The sequence below is a fragment of the Parasteatoda tepidariorum genome, chromosome 5 (genome assembly GCF_982258835.1).
Source record: "Parasteatoda tepidariorum strain Cologne lab strain chromosome 5, Ptep-v5.0, whole genome shotgun sequence".
NCBI lineage: Eukaryota > Metazoa > Arthropoda > Arachnida > Araneae > Theridiidae > Parasteatoda > Parasteatoda tepidariorum.
Genome location: NC_141759.1, coordinates 87920958 through 87945022, shown reverse-complemented (window position 1 = coordinate 87945022; position 24065 = coordinate 87920958). Strand labels below are relative to the sequence as shown.

Below are 24065 nucleotides of genomic sequence, written 5' to 3'. Positions count from 1 at the left end.
TATAAGTACCTTTAGGAAATGAACTAAAACTGGTATTAAATAAATTAAATTTAACCCTTTCAATAATTTTAGCTTTCCACTCAGAAAAAACCTTCAACGGGCCAATGATATTTTCTGGAAATTTTTGCAATAAAAAAATCTAGATCTTTTTTAATGGATAAAATAAAATCTTCTTTTTTCATTTTAACTCTGGTTCTAAATTTAGAACCCTTACTTAAAATGCTGATTAAATCTTAATCACCCACAATCTCCAAATTGCCGGTAATAACATGTCCATAATCATTATCAATAAATTTTGAAAAACCCTCTTCATTACAATAACAATCAAATTTAGAAATACAATTAAGATTTCGACTTAAAAAATATTATTATTATTAAATTTTATTTTTATTTTTATTTTATTCGTTTCTTGTATAGTGCTTAGAAAACGTTTACACATCAATCGCATAAAGTTTTACCATTCTCTACAAATACAAAGGAGACTAAATACAGTATTTTGAGGCCTGAATGAAAGGTACCTTCAAAAAAGAACATAATACAGTACTTGTGCTTGATATAAAAATGACATTTTACAAACATGAAGCATGTTCTCAAAAAGACATAGTTTTCGAACGAAAAGATCAAGCTGAAATTTTTCAATGATTTAAATAAATTTAATGGCTTCGCTATTAGATTTTTGTATCGCCGTCAAGAGAAAAAGAGAGCCTGATTGGTGAGTTTTCCACGGGGGAATATATTTCACCAATTAGACTCCTTTAATCTGCTTCAACGGCGATCGAACTTGCGTGAACCGCAGTTAGTGAGAATGGCTCAGAAAACTGATCAATTTTAGGGAAGCTAAAAGCTGGGTTTCATTAGCCAAACATAAAGCTTTAATAAGTGTCATATGCACAAAATCCAAATAACAGTCCAAAGGTTTGTCGCGTCGAATTATCATTTAAATTTTTATAACATGGACTCTAATTTTAATGAGTTCTGTGATATTGGCTCAGATAATGATTCGACATCTGAGCATGAAGACGAATCTGAAAAGTTTCTGTATGTTGTTTTATCAACTGAGCAAATAATACAACATATGATTGAATGTATACTAGAAGTTAATACTGTCTTCCAGGTAAAATTTTTGTATACGCAATTTTTTTTTAATTCAGATGTTATTCTTGTGGAAAGAAAAATGTGTACTAAACCTTCGACCCCAAAAATTCGAATATAACTATCGAGAACGAATATAATAAAAAAAGACTAAGGATGTCCAAAAAAGTGTTTGCAATTTTATACCACAAATCTTTAGCGTAAACTGAAAATGAACAATTGTTTTCCTGGTGATTGTACTGACAAGAAAAAACTATCGCCGCAGATCCTAGTTACTAATTATTAGCTCCCTATTAATTTATTTTATTTTATTCCTCCTGAAAAGTAACAGCTGATTATGCTATGAAACTTCAATTATTGATCACGTTTCCAAAATCACCTGGGCGCAAAGAGAAACTGCCAGTTCTTGTTCTTAGAATTGATTCTAAAGAAATATGTCTAGTACCAGGGATCTGTCCAGGCCGAATTTACTACCGTTTAGCGGTACCTTCACAAATTCAATTTTAGGAAAAACGGTAGTTTCACAAATTCAACTTTAGGAAAAACGGTAGTTTCACAAAATACTTTTTCTTAAAATTTTATTTTTGTATCCCTTAAGAAATGATAAATCTATATTTTCACCATGTTTTTGTATTGACTTTTTAATGTAATTTTTAATTTTTCACAAATTATGCCAAAATTTTCACAAAATAGGTACCTTTCAGAAAAACCTAGACACAGACAGACCCCTGAGTACACTATGAGTAGACTACAAGATGACTATGAGTTTTACCTAATTTTGCAACTTTTTTTTTAGAAAAATGATAAAGAAAAAAATACATCTTTTAAGCATTTTGCGGGGAGATTTCCGTATCGTGATCTGTGGTAGAATAATCGCCAAGTTGTGGCAACTTCCGGGCAGCAGCCCGCTAGAAACTAAAAAGGAAACATCACAGAAAGGGACCTACTCAAATTGTATAAATCGTAGCCAACCCCAAGCAAACATCTACATGTTTTTTTTAAAAAAAATTTGCAAGTTCAAAATCTATTTGGCACCTTGGCGATTATAGTTGGCGCGACAGATCACAATATGGAAATATCCCCCATTTTGCTGTCTCACTGTTGCCAAAACTTGTTCTTATCAAGAAATTTGAAAAAGATTTTTGATGCAATGATGGGTGCCGCTAGGGGGGCTAAAACTTGTCATAAGACTTCCAGCTTATTACTTCTGATTTATTTTTTTCTCCTAAGTTTGAAAAAGCAAGCCATTCAATATTATTATACCTGTAGTATTTATAATATTATACATTCTTTCAATTAAACTTTTGATTAAGTGAACAAATTTAGAGGACTCTGCAAGCGTGCTACCAAAAAAAAATAACATATGGTGATATTTTACGCACATATAGCTAATAAGGGGATAACACTCAAAACTTGGCAAACATTTGCTTTTATTTATGTTGTGATATTAATTTTCTCACATTTATTTACAGTTCACGTCCTTTTAGAACTTTTAAATTACAGAAAACTCTTATGATTGGTAAATTTGGGTTTAAATCTAAACACAAATCACAATAATAAAACTTCCTAGGTTATCAAGCCTGTTCACTTATCATCTCATAAACATTACATAAGCGGAGGGATACACTTGAAGTTTTTTATATTTCACCTGATTTTAGGATGCTTGTTATTGTTGACATTACTACAACCATCAATAAACAAACTGTGAAAAGAATTAGGTCTAAATAATATGAACTAAGAAAAAAATAGTTCAATTAAATGATGAGAAAATATACAAAAATGATCTGTTATAACTTTATTATTTGAATAATTATTTATATATTTGAATATTTATTTATCACTGCAATTTTTTTATAGATTCCTCCTACGATCACCAGAATTTTATTAAACCACTTTGAATGGGACAAACAAAAACTCTTTGAAAGGTTTGTTTCAACTTATTTTTCATTCAGAAAATAAAATATTAAATAAGTACGTCAGATTGTCTTTCAGTAAGTGTTATGCAATACTTAATTCTGTTTTAAAAGATTATCATGCATGTACCTACTAAAATTTTTTTTAATATTTTGTATGAATATATTTCAACCTTCAAGAAACTACCAACATATTAATCTATTGTGCCTACTAATTTATGTTCTTATTTTCTTTATATTTAAGTAATTTTATAAAATTTTATATTAACTCAACTTTTAGAAAGTTATGAAGGGCATCAGTTTCGCTTTTATGTTTGCTTAATTTTTTATAATTTAATAGTTGAATTATTTATAACAGAAAAATAAAATCAGAATTGTAATATATGATTAAGACTTTTTTATTTAATTAAAGGTTATAAGCACACCAGACAAAAAATTAGTCACCCTTAGAGAAATTATAAAAAACATTATATAATAACATATAACACTGCCTCTGGATTTGATAATCGCTTGAATTCGATTAAGAAGTGAGTCCAGAAGGTTTTGCAGGTACGTCGAATCCAATTTAAGGCACTCGCTGTGGATTTGGCAGCGCAAATCCACCAAATTGCGAGAATTCTGATTTTGGCATTTTACCCATTGTTCCAATACCCAATCACCCAATGTGATTAATAGTCTTAATCTTTCTTTATAACTTTATTAATTAAAATGTTCAACTTCACTCCTTTATTTATTTTTTTAATACCATGCTCACATAACACATGTTTACTATTTTTTTAAAATTATTTTAACAAGTTTCATTCCACAAATCTCATCTTGGTTTTTTTAAATCAAACTTGGAGCATTCTTAAATGCTCAAGTTATTTCCAATCATTTACTTGCTAAGCACTGTGTTTTATGCTTTATTTTAAACAAACTTTCGTGAATTTGAAAAAATTAGGTGTTCTACAAAATTGGATGGACTTTATATCCAAATTTCTAAATGAACTCATTTAAGTTTTAAAAGAAAGCTCCATGTTAGTAACTTTCTTACTCTGAAACAAATTTGAGATTTCCAAATAAAAAATTAATCCTGTTAATCAAATCAAAATGAGTTTTGTTAATATCATAAACATATTTTATAGGTATTATGATGGCGATCAAGAGACTTTATTTAAAGAAGCTCACGTAATTGATCCCTTTAAAGAACCATTAGATTCATCTAAGGTAAACATTTCTGTCATGAATGAATTTAAAAAATATGACATTTATAAGGGTATTCTCTTCAAACATTTTAATTTGCCTTCATTATAATCATTTAAACAGTATTTGATGCATAAGCTCAATAGTTTCATTTACAATCTCGTACATTTTTTGACTAATTGTGCCAATTTTACATTAAAAAGTGTTTTCAAATTTTTTTTTTTTTTTTTAAATTTGTAAGTAAATTTATTTATTTTGCTGTTTTCAGACAGACAGAGATTTCAATAATTTTTGCCTGGAAACAATTAAGTAAATGAGTTTGATAACAGTTTCAGTTAACAGTTGTGAATTTTTAGAGCCATTGAACTCAAAATATGTTTAATGCAACCTAAATAACAGGTTAAATTTTCATTAATTTTTTTATTATTATTTTATATTTAATTCATTTTTTAGAACAGTATATGCTTTTTATCAATAAGCAGATATGTAAAATAAAAATAAGGATTCCCAGCAAAAACAAATCTGTAGGTCCAGCTCCACAAAACTGCTGTTTGCCACCAGCTAAAGCGACGGGTCTGTGCCGGCAAAAGTCACTTTCAACTGTACTAAAGTGAATGGCTGGCCTTCTGTCGAGCCAACAATACCGGCCTATCGATGGCCGGTAGTACCTAACCCAGCAGTTACTGTCTAAAACGCGCTGGGTGAGTGATTGCCCGACATTTTCCAGTAGAGGGTAATCAATGAATCAATAATTGAGGGCCAGCAATTTATATACACCCAGCAGCATCCCTTTAGTTTATAGAGGTTTACGAGAGGTCATTGACCTAGTTACAGGAGTAATTAAAACCCACAAACCTAATTTTTATTTAATTCAATTAGCTAAATAAATATCTAGCTATCTAATACATTTCTGAATAAATTATTAATATATGAACTAAGAAAATATTTCTAGGTTAATTTTTTCATTTAAATTGTTTTATGCAAAGAATATTTTTTACACAGTTCAACCCCTTAGTCCTAAAGATTTGCTGTGCACAATCTATGCTTCCACTTATCAATACATTTTTAAACTAGGTAAACATATGTAATAATCTTTTCTTTACAGTGATATTCTACTTAAAAGCAGAATAATAAAACTGCTGTCCAGAATTATGAAAATTCTGTATCTCACAAGTAATTTTTCAAGTTTCAACTTGAAGTCAATATATATGTCTATAATAGCTTGTAGTCAGTATATATATGTTTTAAAATAAAAGCTGTGTTCTTAAGGAATCTAGTGATACTATTGTACCCTATACAAAAATAAATACAACCTACAGCCGATAATATTAAGAGGCTGTCCAGAGATGATCATTTAGTGCGATACTGATCATGAATTCATGTTTTACTGATTATATTTAGTCTTGCAGCAAATTTAACAAAAAATAGGTGTATTGGACAAAAATGTACTAATGTAGCCAGTCATGTAATGAATTGAATGTACCCTGAAATTAGTTAAATGAATAATCAACATTGTCTCTTGCAAACATTTTATTATACAAAGACATATAAATACAAAGACATAACCTTAATCAATACAAATATTACACAAATTTCAATTTAATTTTAAAAATAATAAAAACAACAGAGAAATCATATCTTTGTCTACATAGAATCACTTGGAATAGCACAGAAGAGTTCTCCTGAAAGAGAGGATAATAAAATAAAAATTATGCAAATCGTATATTTTAAAAACATAAGTATTTTTGTGAAAATGAGCTTTTAAAACTAAAATTTCTATCGAAAAGTTTTTGCTTTTATCATTTCATTGATAAATTTTGACTCATCAAATTAGTAACACCATGCAAAACATACACCTGTCTTATAATTTAGAAAGATTTTGAACATAAAATTCCTTTCTGAATGAAATTATTGAATATTGACTCACGAACCCATTAAGATTGACAACTAGTACATGAAAATCTAACTGTAAAATGAAAAGTTATTCAGGGTGTTTAATTTTGTGCTCACCTTTTCTCAGAAAATATTTAATTTTAAAAAACATGCAGTTTTTTCTTCATTAATTTTATGGTGCTCAATTTTATTGCATTTAATATTTAAAACAATTATGATATTCTAATGTAAATTATTGTTTCAAGGAAAGGTATAGAAGAAAAATTACTTTTAAATATATATTACTTACATGCACGAATGTATCAATAGTATTTCTTTTTCGCTTTACTTTTATGATTAAATTTTAATTGTATACCCTTGACAAAAAAAAATTTCAAAATTTACAACATTTTTCATATTAAAATAGGCATCAAAACAATAATATGTATTGAATTGAAACCAGAATTGAAACCATATGAAAAAAGGTTGCTCAAAATTTGCTAGTTAAAAAGGCAGATAATTTTACAATTCTGTAATAACTTTATAAATCAATAAATTCTTAAATTACTTTAATGGTGATGCTTTGTGAAATTAATATTTTCCTCATATAAAAAACACAAGAACTAGATAAGAATAACGACAGATTTGACCAATGTCACGATTTCCGTAATGTCTTTATATAACTGGTATAGATGTAAGACAAAAAATGAAAAGTTTACATAAATATTAATAACATTGTTTACATCTCTGATGAAATTTCTTTTCTTCAAATTTCTTCAGAGATGTAAACAATGTTATTAATATTTATGTAAACTTTTCATTTTCATTATGAAATTTCTTTTCTTCAAATTTTTTTATTAATTTAGTTCCTTCTTTTAACAAAAAATATTTGTTAAATACTCCATTACTATGCCTAGGAATAAAAAAGGGAAAGGTGCTTCCTAAAAAAAAAAGGGTACACCGAGTTTTTAAAGGGCTTTTAATTAACACCGTAAATAGTTAACAAAATGTGTACTATTATGTAACAGCTGAATTCGATTCTTAACGACTGTAAAATTACCATCCTATACCTACTATTTTACATGTATATTTCAAAAAGTAGTTCTCACCCATTATCAAAATGAGAAAAATTTGTAGTTTACAAAGAAAAAAACATGCTAATAGAAAATCATTGTGCAATAGAAAACATTGTGCAATAGAAAAAAATATTGTTAAACTTGAAGGCTTTTTCCATAATTTAAACTATTAACTAATAAACGATTAATTAAAAATAAATATTGAAAGGTACATATTTTTAAAAAAAAATATTCATTTCAAATTTTTTTAAAAAATCTTTTAATAAACTTATTGATACTAAAAAAATCTTTTAAAAATTTAACCAGTTGAGAATTAACAAAGTAAATATTTGTAATGGTATCTGAATCAAACTTATTAACACGAATAATTTTAAAAGTGTGTAATCATCATTTACACATTAAATTTTTTAAAAGGAATATTATCAGACAGTGTCGTCAAAGGGCAGTGAGGACGGTTGGCCCTTCTCGAGGAGGTACACTGCATTTTTATTTGATACAGAAAAATTAGTTGTCATTTTCTGTAGATTAGAATAGCAGGAGTTGCACATTAACCACTTTCAACATATACTTTTCGAATTCTAGCAAATAAACTCTGTAATAGGATACACACATTATGGGCCACAAATAAAAAGAAACAAAACTTATTTAAATCTAATGAATAATTCAGAGAAAAATTAGACTGAAAACATTTAAACCTGTTTGATTGCCCAAGGACAGGAGCGTTACAATGGGCGTTTCCTTATTATAGACTTTTTTCCCTTTTTTTTTTAAAATTGCAGGCATTGGGGGGTTGTCCCATTGGCCACAGGAATGCCAGAACTACTACTTTCTTCTCATTACCCAGTGGGCACCTGTGGTGAAGCAGGGTCGCCCACGTCACACAACCACAACCCGTTTATAGGGCGGAAAGTTAAAAAAGAATCTTTAAAAACTTCAACATTTCAATATGCAATTAAACTGGTTCTGATGTTTTTCATCTCGTTTAACTCATAAAATCGTAAGATTTCTATAATCTTTTTGCTTCTGTCGCACTTAAATGTTAGTTTAGAGATTCCTAATGTGTTTACATTTTAAACTTCTGTTTCAAGAAAACTTTTTTGTTTTTAAAAAGGTAGGTGTATATATTTTTGCCAAATAAAAATATTTTGTACTATTGAAGAATAGATAAATAAGTGAAATGTAGGTGTTATTAACATTATTTCTTAGTTACCATAAATTAAATTTACTTACACATTTTATTAAGAATTTTTTTAACTTTTACGGGGCATTTTATTTGCTTGGACTAAAAAATTGTTCTTATCGCAAAATTTTTTTCTACCAAATAATGTCTTAGAAGGCATTCAATATTGTACAGGTTAGTTTCAAGATGCTTCAAATCAGTACTTTGTCGTTACTTTTTTTTTTCCTCTTTAACCTACACGTTTTTAAGCTATGTTAACAAGGTAGGTTTTTAAATATGATTGTGTTTTCACAATCAAAATCTTACTGTACTTAATAAAATTTTTAAAAAAATATTTTATATACATCAATAAAATTTATAAATATAACACTTTTTTTCATTGAATAGGGAAGTGAACGATTAAAATGAAAATTAATAACCATTATTAAAATATAAAACTACATACAGTGACCAATCACTTCTGCGCCACCTCTTTTATGTGCCTTTTGCATATATACAAAGGTTTTCAAAGGCCCTTGATCATTATATAGGAAAATAATAATAATTATAATTCTTTATGCATCATTCAGAAAATAAATATTTCAATTCAGCACACAATTTTTTTTTAAAAGTCTAAAATTTTGATTTTATTTTTTGTTTAAATAGAAAAAAATAATCCCATTTTTTAGAAAAAGTTTTCAGTTTAAAGCAAATAAACAATCTTCGTTACAGATAAAAGGAAATAAGTTACTGGATCTAGTAATACAGTTCATTTTTCTTCCCTATGGGATTTTTTTCACCTTTATTGTTTCTAGGAAGACATTTTTTTATATGAATTTAAATAAGGTGTCTTATCTATCACACCACCCACATTGAAACCACCATATATACCACCCATATGCTTTCAAAATTTATCTAGCAGTGTCTTTCCCACCACCAATTAAAACGTTAGTTTTTGGTCAAGGAATGTAAAGCTATAGCGATTACTATTACTCAGTTTACGCGAAAACAGAGATGACAAAAACATTACTCGAAATCATTAAAAACAATTAGAAGGTTTAGCCGCTATTCACGACTATTTGTAGTTTTATTCAGCTATTGAAACTTTTCTATCTAGCTTTTCTTATTTGTATGAACTTACTGTTTTTAAAATCTTATGGACTTTTTCTCTTGGTCCCAAAGACTGAAGCATAATGAGAATTCACTGTATTTTATAAATGAATTCGCTTAATACATTAAAATGTCCCTAATCCTTCTTTAAAATCATAATTCAAATAATAATAATTAAAATAATACTTCTCAAAATAATAAATTATTTATGCACATCAAAGATTCTGCAGATGATAAAAGTAATAAAACTTACAGAAATTCATGGTGGACTGGCACAGGTTTACCAACATTTGAAGAGCTAAAAGGGAAAAAAAAGGGTCTTATTTTTATGTAAATATTAACTTGAGATATACAGTAAAAATTTTTTCAGTAAACTTTTAGCAGAAATTTAAAAAACATTATACAACGGACACCCAGAAAGATTAAGTAAAAATTAGAATAATATTTTTTAGAAATTTGAATGAGAAAAATAACTTGCAGGCTACGAAATTTTATTAACAGAATCGTCATCAATAAAACAACAAAATTTTCTAAGTTCGCCTCTAGGATCACAAAATATAAGGTCAGCGTTTAAAATCTTCCAAAGAGTTAATTGAAATTTATTTTTTTATTTCCACTTAAAGATTCTCCACAAAAAATTATTGTAAATTTAGCTTTCGCTGAATCTGAAGCTTTTCTTATGTGCATGAACTTACTGTTTTTAAAATCTTATACACTTTTTCTCTTGGTCCCAAAAACTGATGCATAAGGGAGAATTCACTGCACTTTATAAATAAATTTGCTTTATACATTAAAATGTCCCTAATTCTTCTTTAAAATCATAATTCAAGTAATAATAATTAAAATACTACTTCTCAAAGTACCTAATATTAAATTAATTATGTACATCCAAGATTCTGCATATGATAAAAGTTAAAAAACTTACTAAAATTCATGGTGGACTGGCACAGGTTGAAAAGCTAAAAGGAAAAAAAAGGTCATATTTTTATGTAAATATTACCTTGTATACAGTAAAAATATTTTACGGTAAACTCTTAGCAGAAATTTAAAAAGTATTACCCAATGGACACCCAGAAAGATTAAATAAAAATTAAAATATTTTTTAGAAATTAGAATGAGAAAAATAACTTGTAGGCCAGGAAATTTAGAATGAGAAAAATAACTTTTCGACCAGGAAATTTTATTAACAGAATTGTCAACAATAAAAAAAAAACACAAAATATAAGGTTAGCATTGAAAATCTTCCTAAGAGTTAATTGAAATTTATTTTTTTATTCCCACTAATAGATTCTCGGCAAAAAATTATTGTAAATTTAGCTTCTGCTGAATCTGAAGCTTTTCTTATTTGCATGAACTTACTGTTTTTTAAATCTTATACGCTTTTTCTCTTGGTCCCAAAGACTGGTGCATAAGTGAGAATTCACTGTACTTTATAAATGAATTCGCTTAATACATTAAAATGTCCTTAATCCTTCTTTAAAATCATAATTCAAATAATAATAATTAAAATATTACTTCTCAAAATAATATTAAATTATTTATGCACATCAAAGAATCTGCAGATGATGAAAAAAAATAAGTTAATTGATAAATCATTTTAACTATTAATAAATTTAAAAATTTGTATCAGGGGAATTGGTTGGTAATAGTTGCTTTTCTCAATTTAATTTATGTAAAATAGAACAGTTTCACATAAAAGTCATTTTTGAAATTTAATTTATTTTGAAAAAAACTTTTCAAATTGATTATAATCAAATTTTTGTCGTTTCCATGTGGTTCGCCCCCTAGTACAATAATTTAAAATATGTGCGTTTAAACCCTCACTTTGCTGTGGTCAGACTGACAGGCAAACAACAACTATTTTGCTCAAGCCAAAACAGATTATGAAAATAAAATAAGAAAATTATCAATAAAAAAAAGTGGCTAGATTTTTTCGTTAAGCCGTGTTTCAAACTACTCGTAAATTTACGTTTAAATTAGTGTTCAATGGAATCTAATATTAAAGCATATTGTGTCTAATAAACTATTATTAATAATTATATTAGTCTAGCACTTCCATACAAAGCTCAATATAAGGATTTGATATTTAGTTTAAGAAAAAAAAAATTCCTTTAAGTGATAAGATGTAAGTTGTTAATGGAATAAGAGTTGAATTTGGAGCACTTCAGCTACTTGGAAAGTGAAGTTGATGAGAACAGAGACGCAGTACTTCACTCAGTTGGAAAATAGTAGAAATTTCAATTGCAAGTTACCATTGTTATAAACATGAAAGCGAGATAATTCAATAAATAATAAATACATTAAGTAATAAAACTTACAGAAATTCATGGAGGACTGGCACAGGTTTTCTAACATTTAAAGAGGTAAAAGAAAAAAAAAGGTCTTACTTTCATGTGAATATTAACTTGAGATATACAGTAAAAAAAATTTCGCTTAACTTTCAGCAAAACGTTTGAATGAAAATTAGAATAATATTTTTCAGAAATTAGAATGAGAAAAATAACTTGTAGGTCAGGAAATTTTCTTAACAGAATTGTCAACAATAAAACAACAAAATTTTCTAAGTTCGGCTCTAGGATCACAAAATATAAGGTTAGCATTGAAAATATTTCAAGGAGTTAATTGAAAAACTTTTATTTCCACTGAAAGATTCTCTGCAAAAAATTATTATAAATTTAGCTTTCAGTGATTTGGAAGCAGTTATAACTTGTTTTCTCAATAGAATACAAGTTAAATTTGAAGCACCTCGGCTACTTCGAAAGTGGTCAAACATCCTTTTAAGAAGTTGTACTTGTAAATAAAATGGTATTATATTCTGTCTATAGCGGTCAGGAAATGATTGTAATTTAAATTGTCAACAAGTACAGAGCTCCTGTAGATTTTAGTACTCTAACTAGTCGAAAAGTAGAAATTTTGATCGCATGTTACCAATACGAGTGCGAGTTCATTAAATTAATAATAAACACAGCAAGAAATAAGAAAACCTATAGAAATTCATGGAGAGCGCTAACAGGTTTTCTAACATTTTTAAAACTAATAGAAAAAGAGTTGTTTGTTATTTTTATTGAGTATGAATTTTGTTTTCATATTGTATTGAACTTTTATATATTTTTGTAATCCCTATAAAAATCGGGCATTATTTTATATGAATATTAACTTGAAATTCACAATAAAAACATTATTCACTTAACTCTTAACAAAAATTATGAAGTAACTTAACATTGATTTCAAAATATAAAAGAATTTTGTAATATTTTTTTTTTGTATAAGTGGGGTTAGCCAATATACAATTAAGTATGAGCAACTGCGTGCTAAAAAACTTTCCATAATCTATATTTTTTTTAGGTTGTTTAAGAATTCACAGCACGATTCTTCGCAATTATTTATATTAACATGTACAAATAAATTTTTCATCTTAATTTAAACTATTTAGTATAAATTATTAAACCTTTACCTATTTTTACACTTGAATTTAGCTCAAAAATTTCATTAAAATGAAATACATATAACAGAAACAATTTTTAATATTACTAACAGCAATTAGTTAACTAAAATCTAAATATTATTTAACATAAAGAAATAAGTTTTAATGAAAATTCTTGATTATTATACAAACCTATTTTCATAATATACTTAGATAAACCTGATTTATATCATATGCTACAACATATTATGAATTGCACTTTAAGAGTCATCATACAACAGAATTTATATTTGTTTTTGGCGTGCTACTGCTCGATTGTCGCTAAAAATTTGGCGGCGATCTTGGTGTTGATAAAACATTTGTCTGTACATTTTCATTGAATTAAATTTAATATTTTTTATTATTCTATCTTAGAAAGGTGTTAATTATGATGTATTAATTGAATAAAGATGATTGCCAATCTAAAACATAGCGCCAAAACAGCACTTCAAACGCGGTTCTTTGTAAACCGAAATCTGCACGTCGTAAACATATTTGAACAATAGTAAATCAAAAATGATTAAAATAATAACTTCAATGTAATAGAAAAAAATAAAACCTTACCTTTTTTGAAAATTATAAGAATCCAACGTGCTTCTTTTTCTAAACAATAAATTCACAGTTACAATTACTCGCTCGACCGCTTCACTGGCGGCAGCAGACAACTTTAACTTGGTGGCCCATTGGGTAGATTCAGACTGACGGGATGCGGCTGTTTGTAATGTACAGGCCCAACACTTCCTACAATGTTGGCAAAAGTTCATAGGGTGGCCCAGCAATCAACCCAGCTGACAGTAATTTGCACCTTCACTTTTCAATCAGTACCGTCAGTAATTTCGAAGATGGCCAGAACTTATGTTTTTGCTGGGTTGCTTTACTGTATTGGTTTATTCTGACACATATTAAACAGATTTAACAGAGCAATACAAATTTAGATTTTTGTCTTATATTATAGCTAATTGAGACCTGCTTTGAGTCAAAAATCACTTCACCTCAATTTCTTAAACATATCTTTTCTTATAAAATTAAATGTAAAAATTATTGTTCTGATTTTTCTGACTGCAAAAGCAATATCAAACTTTTGGGGGGAGATTTTTGATTTGTTATTTTTCAATAGAAAATTTATATTAGCATATGAAGTGTATTTTTTCGATTAAAATGTGGTAAATGATGTTTTTTTTTCCTCATTATTTTTCCGCTTAAGCTACCATTCTCATATTAGGGTATGTGTTTATCATAGTGAATTTCTTGGTGAATGTGTAAACCAATTACTACTGTAATAAATTATACAAAACCCCAAACATTGCTACTGAAACAACGGCCTATGTATTTGAGTCATGTGTCACCAGTTTTTTTTTTTTTTTTTTTTTTCTTTTTTTTTTAAATGGAGTCTTAGGGGCCGTTCAAAAAGTACGTACACAAAAATGGAGAAATTTCAAACCCCTCCCCCCCCCTTCGTACATTACCGTACATAAGGTCTTACTCCCCCCCCCCTTAGAGTACGTACATTTTATTAGTCTACCCCCCTTTTTCATAAAAATTAAAATAATTATGTTTTAAATAAAATTAAATATTTACTTAAGGAGTGTGTAGGATAAAGTCAAATTTAAATTTGGTGTATGTTTATAAAGTACGTACTTTGTATAATACCTCCCCCCCTCCCCATCGTACAAAACCGTACATAATAGCAAATCCCCCCCCTTCGGGATGTACGTACTTTTTGAACGGCCCCTTATATTAACTTGTAACAGTAAAATTCATCAAGACTTGCATGATTTATTTTGCCTCAAATGCAATTACTAAATATAACTTATTAATGAAAGTTTAGATTTTTGTCTCATACATAACCCTATTTAATGTGTTCTGATTGCAGGCTTTGTTAAACTTGAAATTTGTGAGTAATTTCATTTGAATTTGTCATTTTTGATGCAATAAACTGTGTAGTATGTCTTTTTTAGATTAAGTAAAATGAACTAAGGAAAAAAAAATTATAATACTATCAACCCAATAAAAAATATATTTTTACTAAATAACAATTTTGAGAGTATGGTTAATAAGAAAATGATATACACTATATAATATGTTAAATATTTTACTCTGTTTATTTCATTTAAATATATCATTTCTAATATAGCAGGCTGGATAATATTCCTTTCCTTTTAAGATCTTATTTTAAGTGCCTGATTTGCTCAAGAAAAAATAAAATAAAAAAGCTGGAACAAGAAAAAGGAAGCATATTAAATTGGATCATATTGTCTAACATAATAGAAATCAAAAAATTTGCATTTTTTTTTTTTTTTTTTTTTTTTTTTTTTTTTTTTTTTTTTTTTTTTTTAAATTTTGTTTGAAATTGTCCTTTTTTGCACAAAAAGCTGAATGGATTATGTTTTCTTCATGACATTTCTTTTGAAGGAAAAAAATCTTCAAAGACTGGAATTTTGAAACTTATTAACCTTTTGTATACCCTGCTTCTGGTGTTAAAGCCTTTTATTCTCATTCAATAGGTTTACCAGAATAACAGAGTCTAAACAAAATAACTGAATAACAGCTGTCAGCAAAAGATAAATAAATTTTTGTTCATTTGAAATTGCTTTTGTTAAAAATAATTATAATATGTGTATTTTTAAATTATTGAAAATCACATTGTTTAAGCTTATCTTATAATTTGCTGTTTCTGTTATTAAAAATTTAGGATTCCCGATTAAAACTGCAAACATTTGAATGTGAAATATGTATGATGAATATGGCTTCCACTGTAAGTAATATATTATACCCTGATCTTTAAAATGATTATTATTATTTTCTTAGAAATTGTGCTGTGCATATTGATTATTCTGAAAATTGAAAAATAATACACTTTCATTGTGCTGGAATAAAATGTTTCCAGTGGTAGATGAATCAAAGGGTTAAAATCCCCTTGCCATTGGGCTAAGTGTGGGAAGTTTTCCTTCCCGTGTAACTCAAATGCCTGTTTGGTGCATCAAAAAGTCCTCCATGAAGGCTAGTTTCTTTGTCTTTTTGGTAAAAAAGTAAGATTATTCTTTTTTATTACCTTTGTGTGTTGCTTATTTATGTTTTAAAAAAAAAGTTCATCCCTTTCACTGTGCATAATAAAAAATTAAAATTTTAATCTAAATGCTAAGGCAAGAGCAACACAATTTTTAAAACTCTTTTGCTTTTCAAGATTATGAAAGCAAGAATATTAGATGATTTTTTGTTTTGTTTTTAATTTAAAGTTTGAGTACTTTTTTGTGAAAAATATTTTTTTCAAAAATTATAAATACATATTTAGGATTTCTAATGTGCATTTGAAGAAATGTTTAGAGAGGTATTTTATAGACTAAGATGCTGAGCCAGGCAAGTTATGGATTTGGTGTTTTTTCTTGGTCTGTTTTCAGGTCTGACCATGTCAGTTATGAATAATATTAATCACTGTGTTTTGTTACTTCACAATAACTGCTTAAACATTTTTATTTTTCTAGTGTAAATGACTAGAAAAGCATAAAACACAGATTAACCAATGTGAATGAGAAACAAACGAATTTCAAAAGAAAGATTCTCTAATAAAGGAAAGCTGTTGAGAATTTTAAATCTTTCAAGTTTAGATTTTTGTTAATCTTCATTAATGTATTAATTTTATTAAAAATAGTTTTTGCTGTCATTTATCTATAATTTTAAATTTGCTTTACAGCATTTGAATATCTTGATCTTTTTTTTTATTATTAAGTATGGAAAATGTTTTAAATTTATAGATGATGACTGACATAGCTTGTGGTCATCGGTTTTGCACAGAATGTTGGAGTGAATACCTTACAAACCAGATTATGGATCAAGGAATGAGTCAGGTAAAAAATTCAAATTTTAATATTTCTTTAAACTTTAGTTAATAAAAAATGTTTATTATAAATAATTTCTGTGTTATTTATTATTGTTATTTTAAGATGTGTTAAAATGAAGCTCAGAAATAAATTTCTGAATGAGATGCTTTTTTTTTTCTTTATTTTTCTCTCTATTCTAAAAAAAAGTTTTTGCAGTTAATTTTGTCCCCTGAAAAACTTTTTAACTACGTGATGAAAATCTAAGATTAAGGAATCAATTCATTCAGAATCTTTCAGGGAAGACATTTAGGGCATTCAAATCTTTTACATAATTTTAAATTTTTATTTATTTTAGTTTTAAAGCACGATTTTGCAGTTAATAATGAAGAATAACCGCCGTTCACAACAGCCAATCACATGTCTGAAAACGGCAAGCTTAAAAAAGCGATTTACAAGTCTGAATTTTCTTTTTCAGAGATGCAACCAATCACAAAATAGTTAGAATTTCATTCTTCAGTTTTACAACATCTCAACTTATTTCGTATTGATATATTGATTAATCTGATTATTTGTTTTCTAAAACGTTAATTCGTAAGTTTAATCTGGTTTTAAATCTTAATTCGATTTGTTTAAGATAAAGTTGAATGACAAGGAATTTAATTAATATGCAATACAGTAAATAAGCGAAGAGATATTTTATAAAAGTATTTAATGAAAAATAATAACAGTGAAATATATGCGTTTGCGAAGCGTTCTATTTACATCTCTGAATGTTGCCACCTTTTTTTATAAAAGTTAAACTATTCTCTGAAATAATAAAATTAGACTTATGCGAACCTTAATATTTATTAAAGATGATCCTGTCATTAACAATATTGTATATAGAGAAATATTATAACATATATATATAATGTCAAATTTATAAATGTATTTAGCGTAAAGAAAATGCTATTGGTGCATTGTTTATTTTAATTCCGCAAAATTAATGTTTTCATTTATAGTTATTTTGCTGAATATTATTAAAATATTTTTTTAAAAATTACCCTGTTCTTAACAATATTGCTTATTGAAAAATATTATAGTGTTTGCATATATATATATATATATATATATATTGAATTAAATGTGTTAAAAATATATTCATTTCTTTGGGACAAAGTCTGTATTATTGTGATTATCATTTTTTTTAAACAAGTTTCATATTAAGATTATACCTGCACATTGATGTTAATTTCTGACAATTTTGGCTCATTTAGAGAACAAATAGGACATAGAAGGAACTGTAGTCAACGAAAAAAAGTGACATTGATATTGACACACTGCTTATTCTGCATTTAAGAAAATTAATTCTTTTCGATGATAACAGTTAATATTCAGTTTAATATTGAAATATATGAAATCAAAGCATTCTTGGTTTTGCGAAGCAAACCAAGCAAGAATTGCGAAGCAATTCTCCGGGGGTTGGCGAGCGTCAGCGAGCAGGGGGCGGAGCCCTCTAGTGATATAAAAAAATGTTTTGAAGCTTTGATGTTAAATTATTTTAAAACATACTTAAAATATAATTGATTTTTTTTTCCACTTAAAACATTTTTTACTGTTAATGTAGCAGGCTCCTAATGACAATTGTTCTAACCATTAACAAGCTTTTTAGATCTACAGTAGAAATTAAAATGAGAAATATGTAAAAATGGGATTTATTCAAGCCTAATTAAATCATACAAACCACTGATTTCAGGTATGGAGAATGAATGATTTCTTTAGACATATTCTCTTGATACTTCATCATAAACTTGAATTATTTATTACATAATAATATAATATAATAATATGTATAAAAAATAGTTTTTTGCAATAAAAATTTGACTGAAATTGGGTGTTGTTCCAAAATGTCCTGTAGACATATGTTATGTCCTTTAGATATATGTTTTATTGATATAATTGCTTTCATTTAAATGTTATTTGATTAATAGTTTAAAGTGGTTTAAGTTTTTGTAAAACAAATAATGGAATTAAATTTTAATATTTTTCTTTTTTGTTATTTTTAAAATTGTAAAAACTTTTTATAATTTTTTAGATAGTTAGTTGTCCCGCTCATGGTTGTGATATTCTTGTTGATGATCAAACTGTTATGTAAGTACAAGACTGTTTTGTTTAAAAAATATTTTATGGTACATATTCATATGTTATAGTAAAGTCAGTGTTGTGTTAATGTCCAAAATATATACGGTGGAGCATCGTTTATATGACGCTGAAGGGACCACTGAAAAACGTCGCATAAACGATAGCGTCGTATAATCGATTTTTTCTTTCAAAACTCGTAACTAACTCTGTTTTAAGTTAATTTTAATCTTAAACCTGTTGATTTACATAAATTTCTAAATTAGACAAAGCAAAACAAACAAATAACCATAAAAAAGAAGAAAAAATACAGTAAGCAATTTGAATGTATGTTACATTTATTTTATTTATCTATTAATGTTTCTTTTTTTTTTTTGAGTACTCCAAATTTGTTTGTTTTTTTTTCCCCACTTTGATCATTTCACGTTACGTTTACAGAAAAAATTATTTACGGTTGTTTGATGTGAGGATTGACGCTGAGCTTTATTGTTGTCTTTGTTACCTGAGACCATGCCAACGAAATCATATTCATTGTTTGGAGAACACTTATTTCCTTGGGATTAGGCTCTGCAATGCTTCGAATAGTGAGTTCAACTAACTACTCTCCATACTGCAATTTTAGATTCCTTATCACGGCCAAATCTAATGACTGAAGATCACTTGTGCAGTTTGCAGGAAAAAGTGAACTTTTACATTTTCCAAAAAATTAGTAACCAGTGGGTGAGCTGGACATTGGTCGATAAATAGCAAAATTTTTAGTTTTTGCCTCTGCATGACATTCTTTAGTTTTTTCAGATAACTAGTAAACATTTCGTCCAAAAAATATTTTATGGTACATTATGCTTTATGCTTTTAGTTTACATTATGCCTCCTTGCTGTTTGTTTTAGAACTTATCACCTTTAAAGCTTCCGTTAAATATTCAATGATTTAAATTATTCTTTAATTTTCTCCTAATCAAGTTCATGGAAATAAAAACATCGAAGTAGAATAAATATAATGGAATCAATAACGTAAAACGTGGATGATAGGAGAGGGAGCTGCTGGATATTGTTTTATAAAAGAATAAATCAGCAGGAATTTATTTATTAACATTACAATTTGTTTATTAGCACAATGAATTCATTTTGTTTTAAATTTTTAGTGTAATAAACTGTTAAGATGGTGCCCACAGCCAGGTTGTAACTTTGCTATTGCCGTGCAACATGTGGATGTTCAGCCTGTGACTTGTGAATGTCTGCACACTCTTTGGTAACAGTTTATTTTATTGACTTTCTAATATATGCATTTTCTCTCTTTGTAAATAATAATTAAAGCTTTAATAATGTTTACTTATTGCTATTACGATTTTATTCACACAGTTATGTAAAATGTAAATAATTAAAACTCATATTTACGGTGGTTTGTGTGATTTAATCAGTGCCAGATAGATTTTAAATTATTACTAAACTTGAGTACATTAAAACTTTGACAATAAGGCGCTGTTCACACCACTGGTTGGCGATCTGGGGATAGTGATTCAATCCGAACAGCCAATAAAATCACCTTGACTTGGTCCTTTGACTTGGTTATAAGTATCTTTAATGTTTAACCCATTTTGTAGAGTTATGTCTTATTTATTGTTAATTCATTTCTAGTTTTGCTTGTGGAGAACGTTGGCATCCCGTTAGTTGTAATTTATTGCAAAGATGGAAGACAGAGCGTGACAAAGATGTAGCATCACTCACTTGGATTAATAGGAATACAAAGGTTAACTAATTTTGTGCAATTCAAAATTCGTTTTTTTTTTCAAATTTTGAAAACTTACTAGAAGGTCAAAAAATAGTAATGTTTTGTTTAAAGCTTTTAAATTTTAATATTCACCGATATGATATAACTAAATATTATTACAACAACAAAATATTGATGTGTAGTGTATTTAAGGTCATTACCTTTTTAGTATTTAAAATAATTTTCTTCTTCTTTTCATTTGTATAAAATTTTATCTAAAAGTTTTGAATGCTTTACTTTTTCTTATTTTTTAAAAAAAAGCGACCTGTTAAGAAACAGGCTTCTGAAATATACAATTTTTATACGAGTTTGATTTTTGCAGGAATGTCCAAAATGTAATGCATCTATTCAAAAAAATGGTGGCTGCAACTATGTTATTTGCAACAATAAGAACTGCCAACATCGTTTCTGTTGGCTTTGCCTTAAATATTGGAAAGTTGAATTGTCTTGGTAAGCTAAGCTCCTTTTTTAGCAGAATAAATAAATGACTTATTTTCTAATATCTTATACATTGCATGTTCAAATGTAACATTGCATTAAATACTAATTCTCTTTTTTTCAAGGAAAATTTAATTATCTTTATTAGAGTTCTTTGTCACCCGTGTTTCTCCTTTTCTCTGTCCTGATCAGGTTACACAACATATAGTCTCATTGTATAATTACAACATATAGTCTCATTAACAACATATAGTCTCATTGGATTTAGGAAGATAATGTTGCAGATTCACTCTGTAAATTTTGCTACCTGGCTAACCATTATCTTGCCACTGATCACGAAACTGCTGTACCTTATTCTCTAAAATCTCTTAGCCCACAATGGGCTGTTGGGGCAATGCTCTATGTATTTGACGACTCAATTTGGGTATAAATTTCTTTATCTAGTATAGAATTTCATCAAAAAAGAAGGGAAAGAACACTTTGCAGTTGGGCAATTTTATTTTTTTTGTTGTTCAAAAGTATCCTCAACTAGTTTATTTTTGTCAAGTGTTATTATTTTTCCGTTCAGCTTTTATTTGTCTTTGAATTATTAAATTTTTTTCTTCTTTTTTTCAAAATTTTTTTTTAAACTATACTCTATAACAAAAAAATTGACGCATCAAGAAGCAATCATCCGATTGCTTTGAAATTTTGTATGCATGAATGTTTTGAACAGATATGGCTGGAATGAAGCCGACTGGGGACGTATAGTCTTTAGCGACGAATCCCGCTTCCAACTGTGTCCTGACGATCATCGAAGACCTGTTTGGAGGCGCAGAGGGGGGATCCTGCCTTCACTATTGCACGCCACACCGGCCCTCAACAAGGCATTATGGTCTGGGGTGCCATTTCCTTTGACAGTCGGACCCCTTTGGTCGTCATTAGAGGTACACTTACTACACAGCGGTGCGTCGACGACATCCTAGGACCTGTTTTGCTACCGTTCCTTTTGCAGAGCCCTGGGCTGGTTTTTCAGCGGGACAATGCCAGACCACATACGGCATGTGTTGTTATGAACTGTCTGCAAGCTTGTCAAACTCTTCCTTGGCCTACCAGATCTCTCTCCCATTGAGCATGTCAAGGATATGATGGGAAGGCGATTGCATCTGGCACGGAATGTTGATGACCACGTTCGACAATTGGATTGAATTTGGCAGGAAATACCGCACAAGACCATCCGAGAGCTTTATAGGTCTATGCCACGCCGTGTGGCAGCTTGTATCCAAGCTAGAGGCGGGTCAACACCTTATTGAACTTGTTACTGTAACTCTGCAATAAATTATTCAATTGTTCTGAAATTTTAATCATTTACTATTCTGTACATTGTCTTCCTATCCACCAATTTTCGTTTAAATCGGACAGCTCCTTCTTGGTGCATCGATTTTTTTGTTATAGAGTGCATTTCAAAGTTTGTTGGAGCAATCCTACATACTTTTTTTTTAATTTATATTGCCAGGGTTTGCTATAAGCAATTTAATGTCCATGCAATAAATTTAATTACAATTCTTATTTTTTACTGATGTTTTTGATATTGATCTTTCATATTTTTACATTGTTACCTTTAAAAGAAATATTGAATAAAACAACTTATTTATTAATTTATAGTTAAAAACTCTTCTCAATTTTGTTAGTTTAGCCTGGAGTCTTGATTTTGTCAAGAATTCACTGTGTTTTCATGATAAAAATATTTTTGAAGAAAAAAAATTGTTTTTTTAAATGACATTTTTGTTTTCCTTCTAGCTTGAGTGCCAATTTAAATGAGCTTTGCTACATATTAACTGTGTGAGTTTCAAATGGAAATAGAATTTTAAAAAAAAATTATTTTGTTTTTAGTAATTATTTTTGAATTTTTTGCTTTAATTTCTGAACCTAAGATTTTTAGCTAAGAAATTTTTGTTTTTTTATTTGTTCAAAACCGTTGAAGAATTATATTCAGTCAGACTTCTATATAACGAACTTCCATTTTGCAAATGTTTTCAAGGAGCCAAGAACATTTTGGAAATTTCTTCGTAAAATAACTTCCAAATATCGAGGTGAATTTTCTATTCAACGAACTTTTCTTTGAGATCCGCTTTCCATATTTCCCAAAATATTTCAGAACATTTTAAACTTGTTAAGGCATTTTATGGGGGAAATAACCTGGAATTGAATTTCAAAGCCACTTAACTTTTAGAGAAAGCAGTCAAATCACTTTGACTTTTTTTTCGCATTTCAAACGAAAAACTCTAACATAAACGAAAATTAACGGATTTTATCAATAGCAATTAAACTATAGAAAGCATGTGGTAATGTATTATTTAAAATTTCTTGATAATAAATGCAGCTATAATTTTATGCGTAAACTTGGCTTTTTTTAGTTGAAAATTTTTATAGCATGATTGTGTAACACTAGATGATGTTTTGCTTTATTCTTGCTTTCCATGCAGATTTCTTTTGTGATTAAGATTTATGAAATAAATAGTAGATACTACTTTACAATATAAAGATGTATCCATTGCTATTTTAATTATGTCTAGTGTTTGTGAATTTGAAACCTGTTTTGTGTCGTTAATGTATTTCAAAAGATGATTTTCTATTTAACGAATTTTCCATATAACGAACTTATTTTCATTAATTTAGCAACTTCGTTGAGTATAGGTCCGACTGTATACATTATTTTTTTTATATTTGTTTTAAATTTAGGCTTTTAGCTATTTTAGCACTGACTGTAGTTACTTTCCTTTTTTTTATATAATTTTCTCTTTCCAATTGCATTTATTTATATATATTTTAAAATGTATTTTTTACTGTTTAGGCACTCGTGTAATCGTTATGATAAGCAAAAAAACAAAATAGGTAATACCGCTGAAAAAAAGGCTAATGTTGCTCTTCAAAGATGTCAGTTCTACTATGAACGTTATCTTAACCATGAGCAAAGCTTAAAATTTGAACACTTGGTATTTATATATTTCTTTTTTATTTTTAATGTTTTCTTTAATATTGCCTTTTTATTTCATGCTATTTCTGTCTTTTCAGCT

At 28.1% G+C, this 24065-nt stretch overlaps 1 protein-coding gene and 1 long non-coding RNA gene across 3 annotated transcripts; one reads left to right on the top strand and one right to left on the bottom strand.

Moving 5' to 3' along the window:
- Positions 1 to 683: 683 nt before the first annotated feature.
- Positions 684 to 24065, top strand: LOC107442401 (E3 ubiquitin-protein ligase arih1; the record flags this gene model as incomplete). Its single annotated transcript, XM_087162894.1, has 9 exons — positions 684 to 1114; positions 2950 to 3017; positions 4130 to 4211; positions 15560 to 15622; positions 16620 to 16712; positions 18760 to 18815; positions 20439 to 20550; positions 20894 to 21021; positions 23843 to 24065. Coding segments are annotated over exons 1-9 (1053 nt in total), but the record flags the coding sequence as incomplete, so codon positions are not given.
- Positions 5700 to 13733, bottom strand: LOC147809633 (uncharacterized). 2 transcript variants are annotated; one of them, XR_015433828.1, is made up of 4 exons: positions 13432 to 13733; positions 10330 to 10363; positions 9658 to 9702; positions 5700 to 5869 (listed from the first exon to the last, which is right to left on the bottom strand). It is a non-coding gene; the product is annotated as an uncharacterized LOC147809633 (long non-coding RNA). The 2 variants fall into 2 exon arrangements; XR_015433827.1 differs by lacking the exon at positions 10330 to 10363.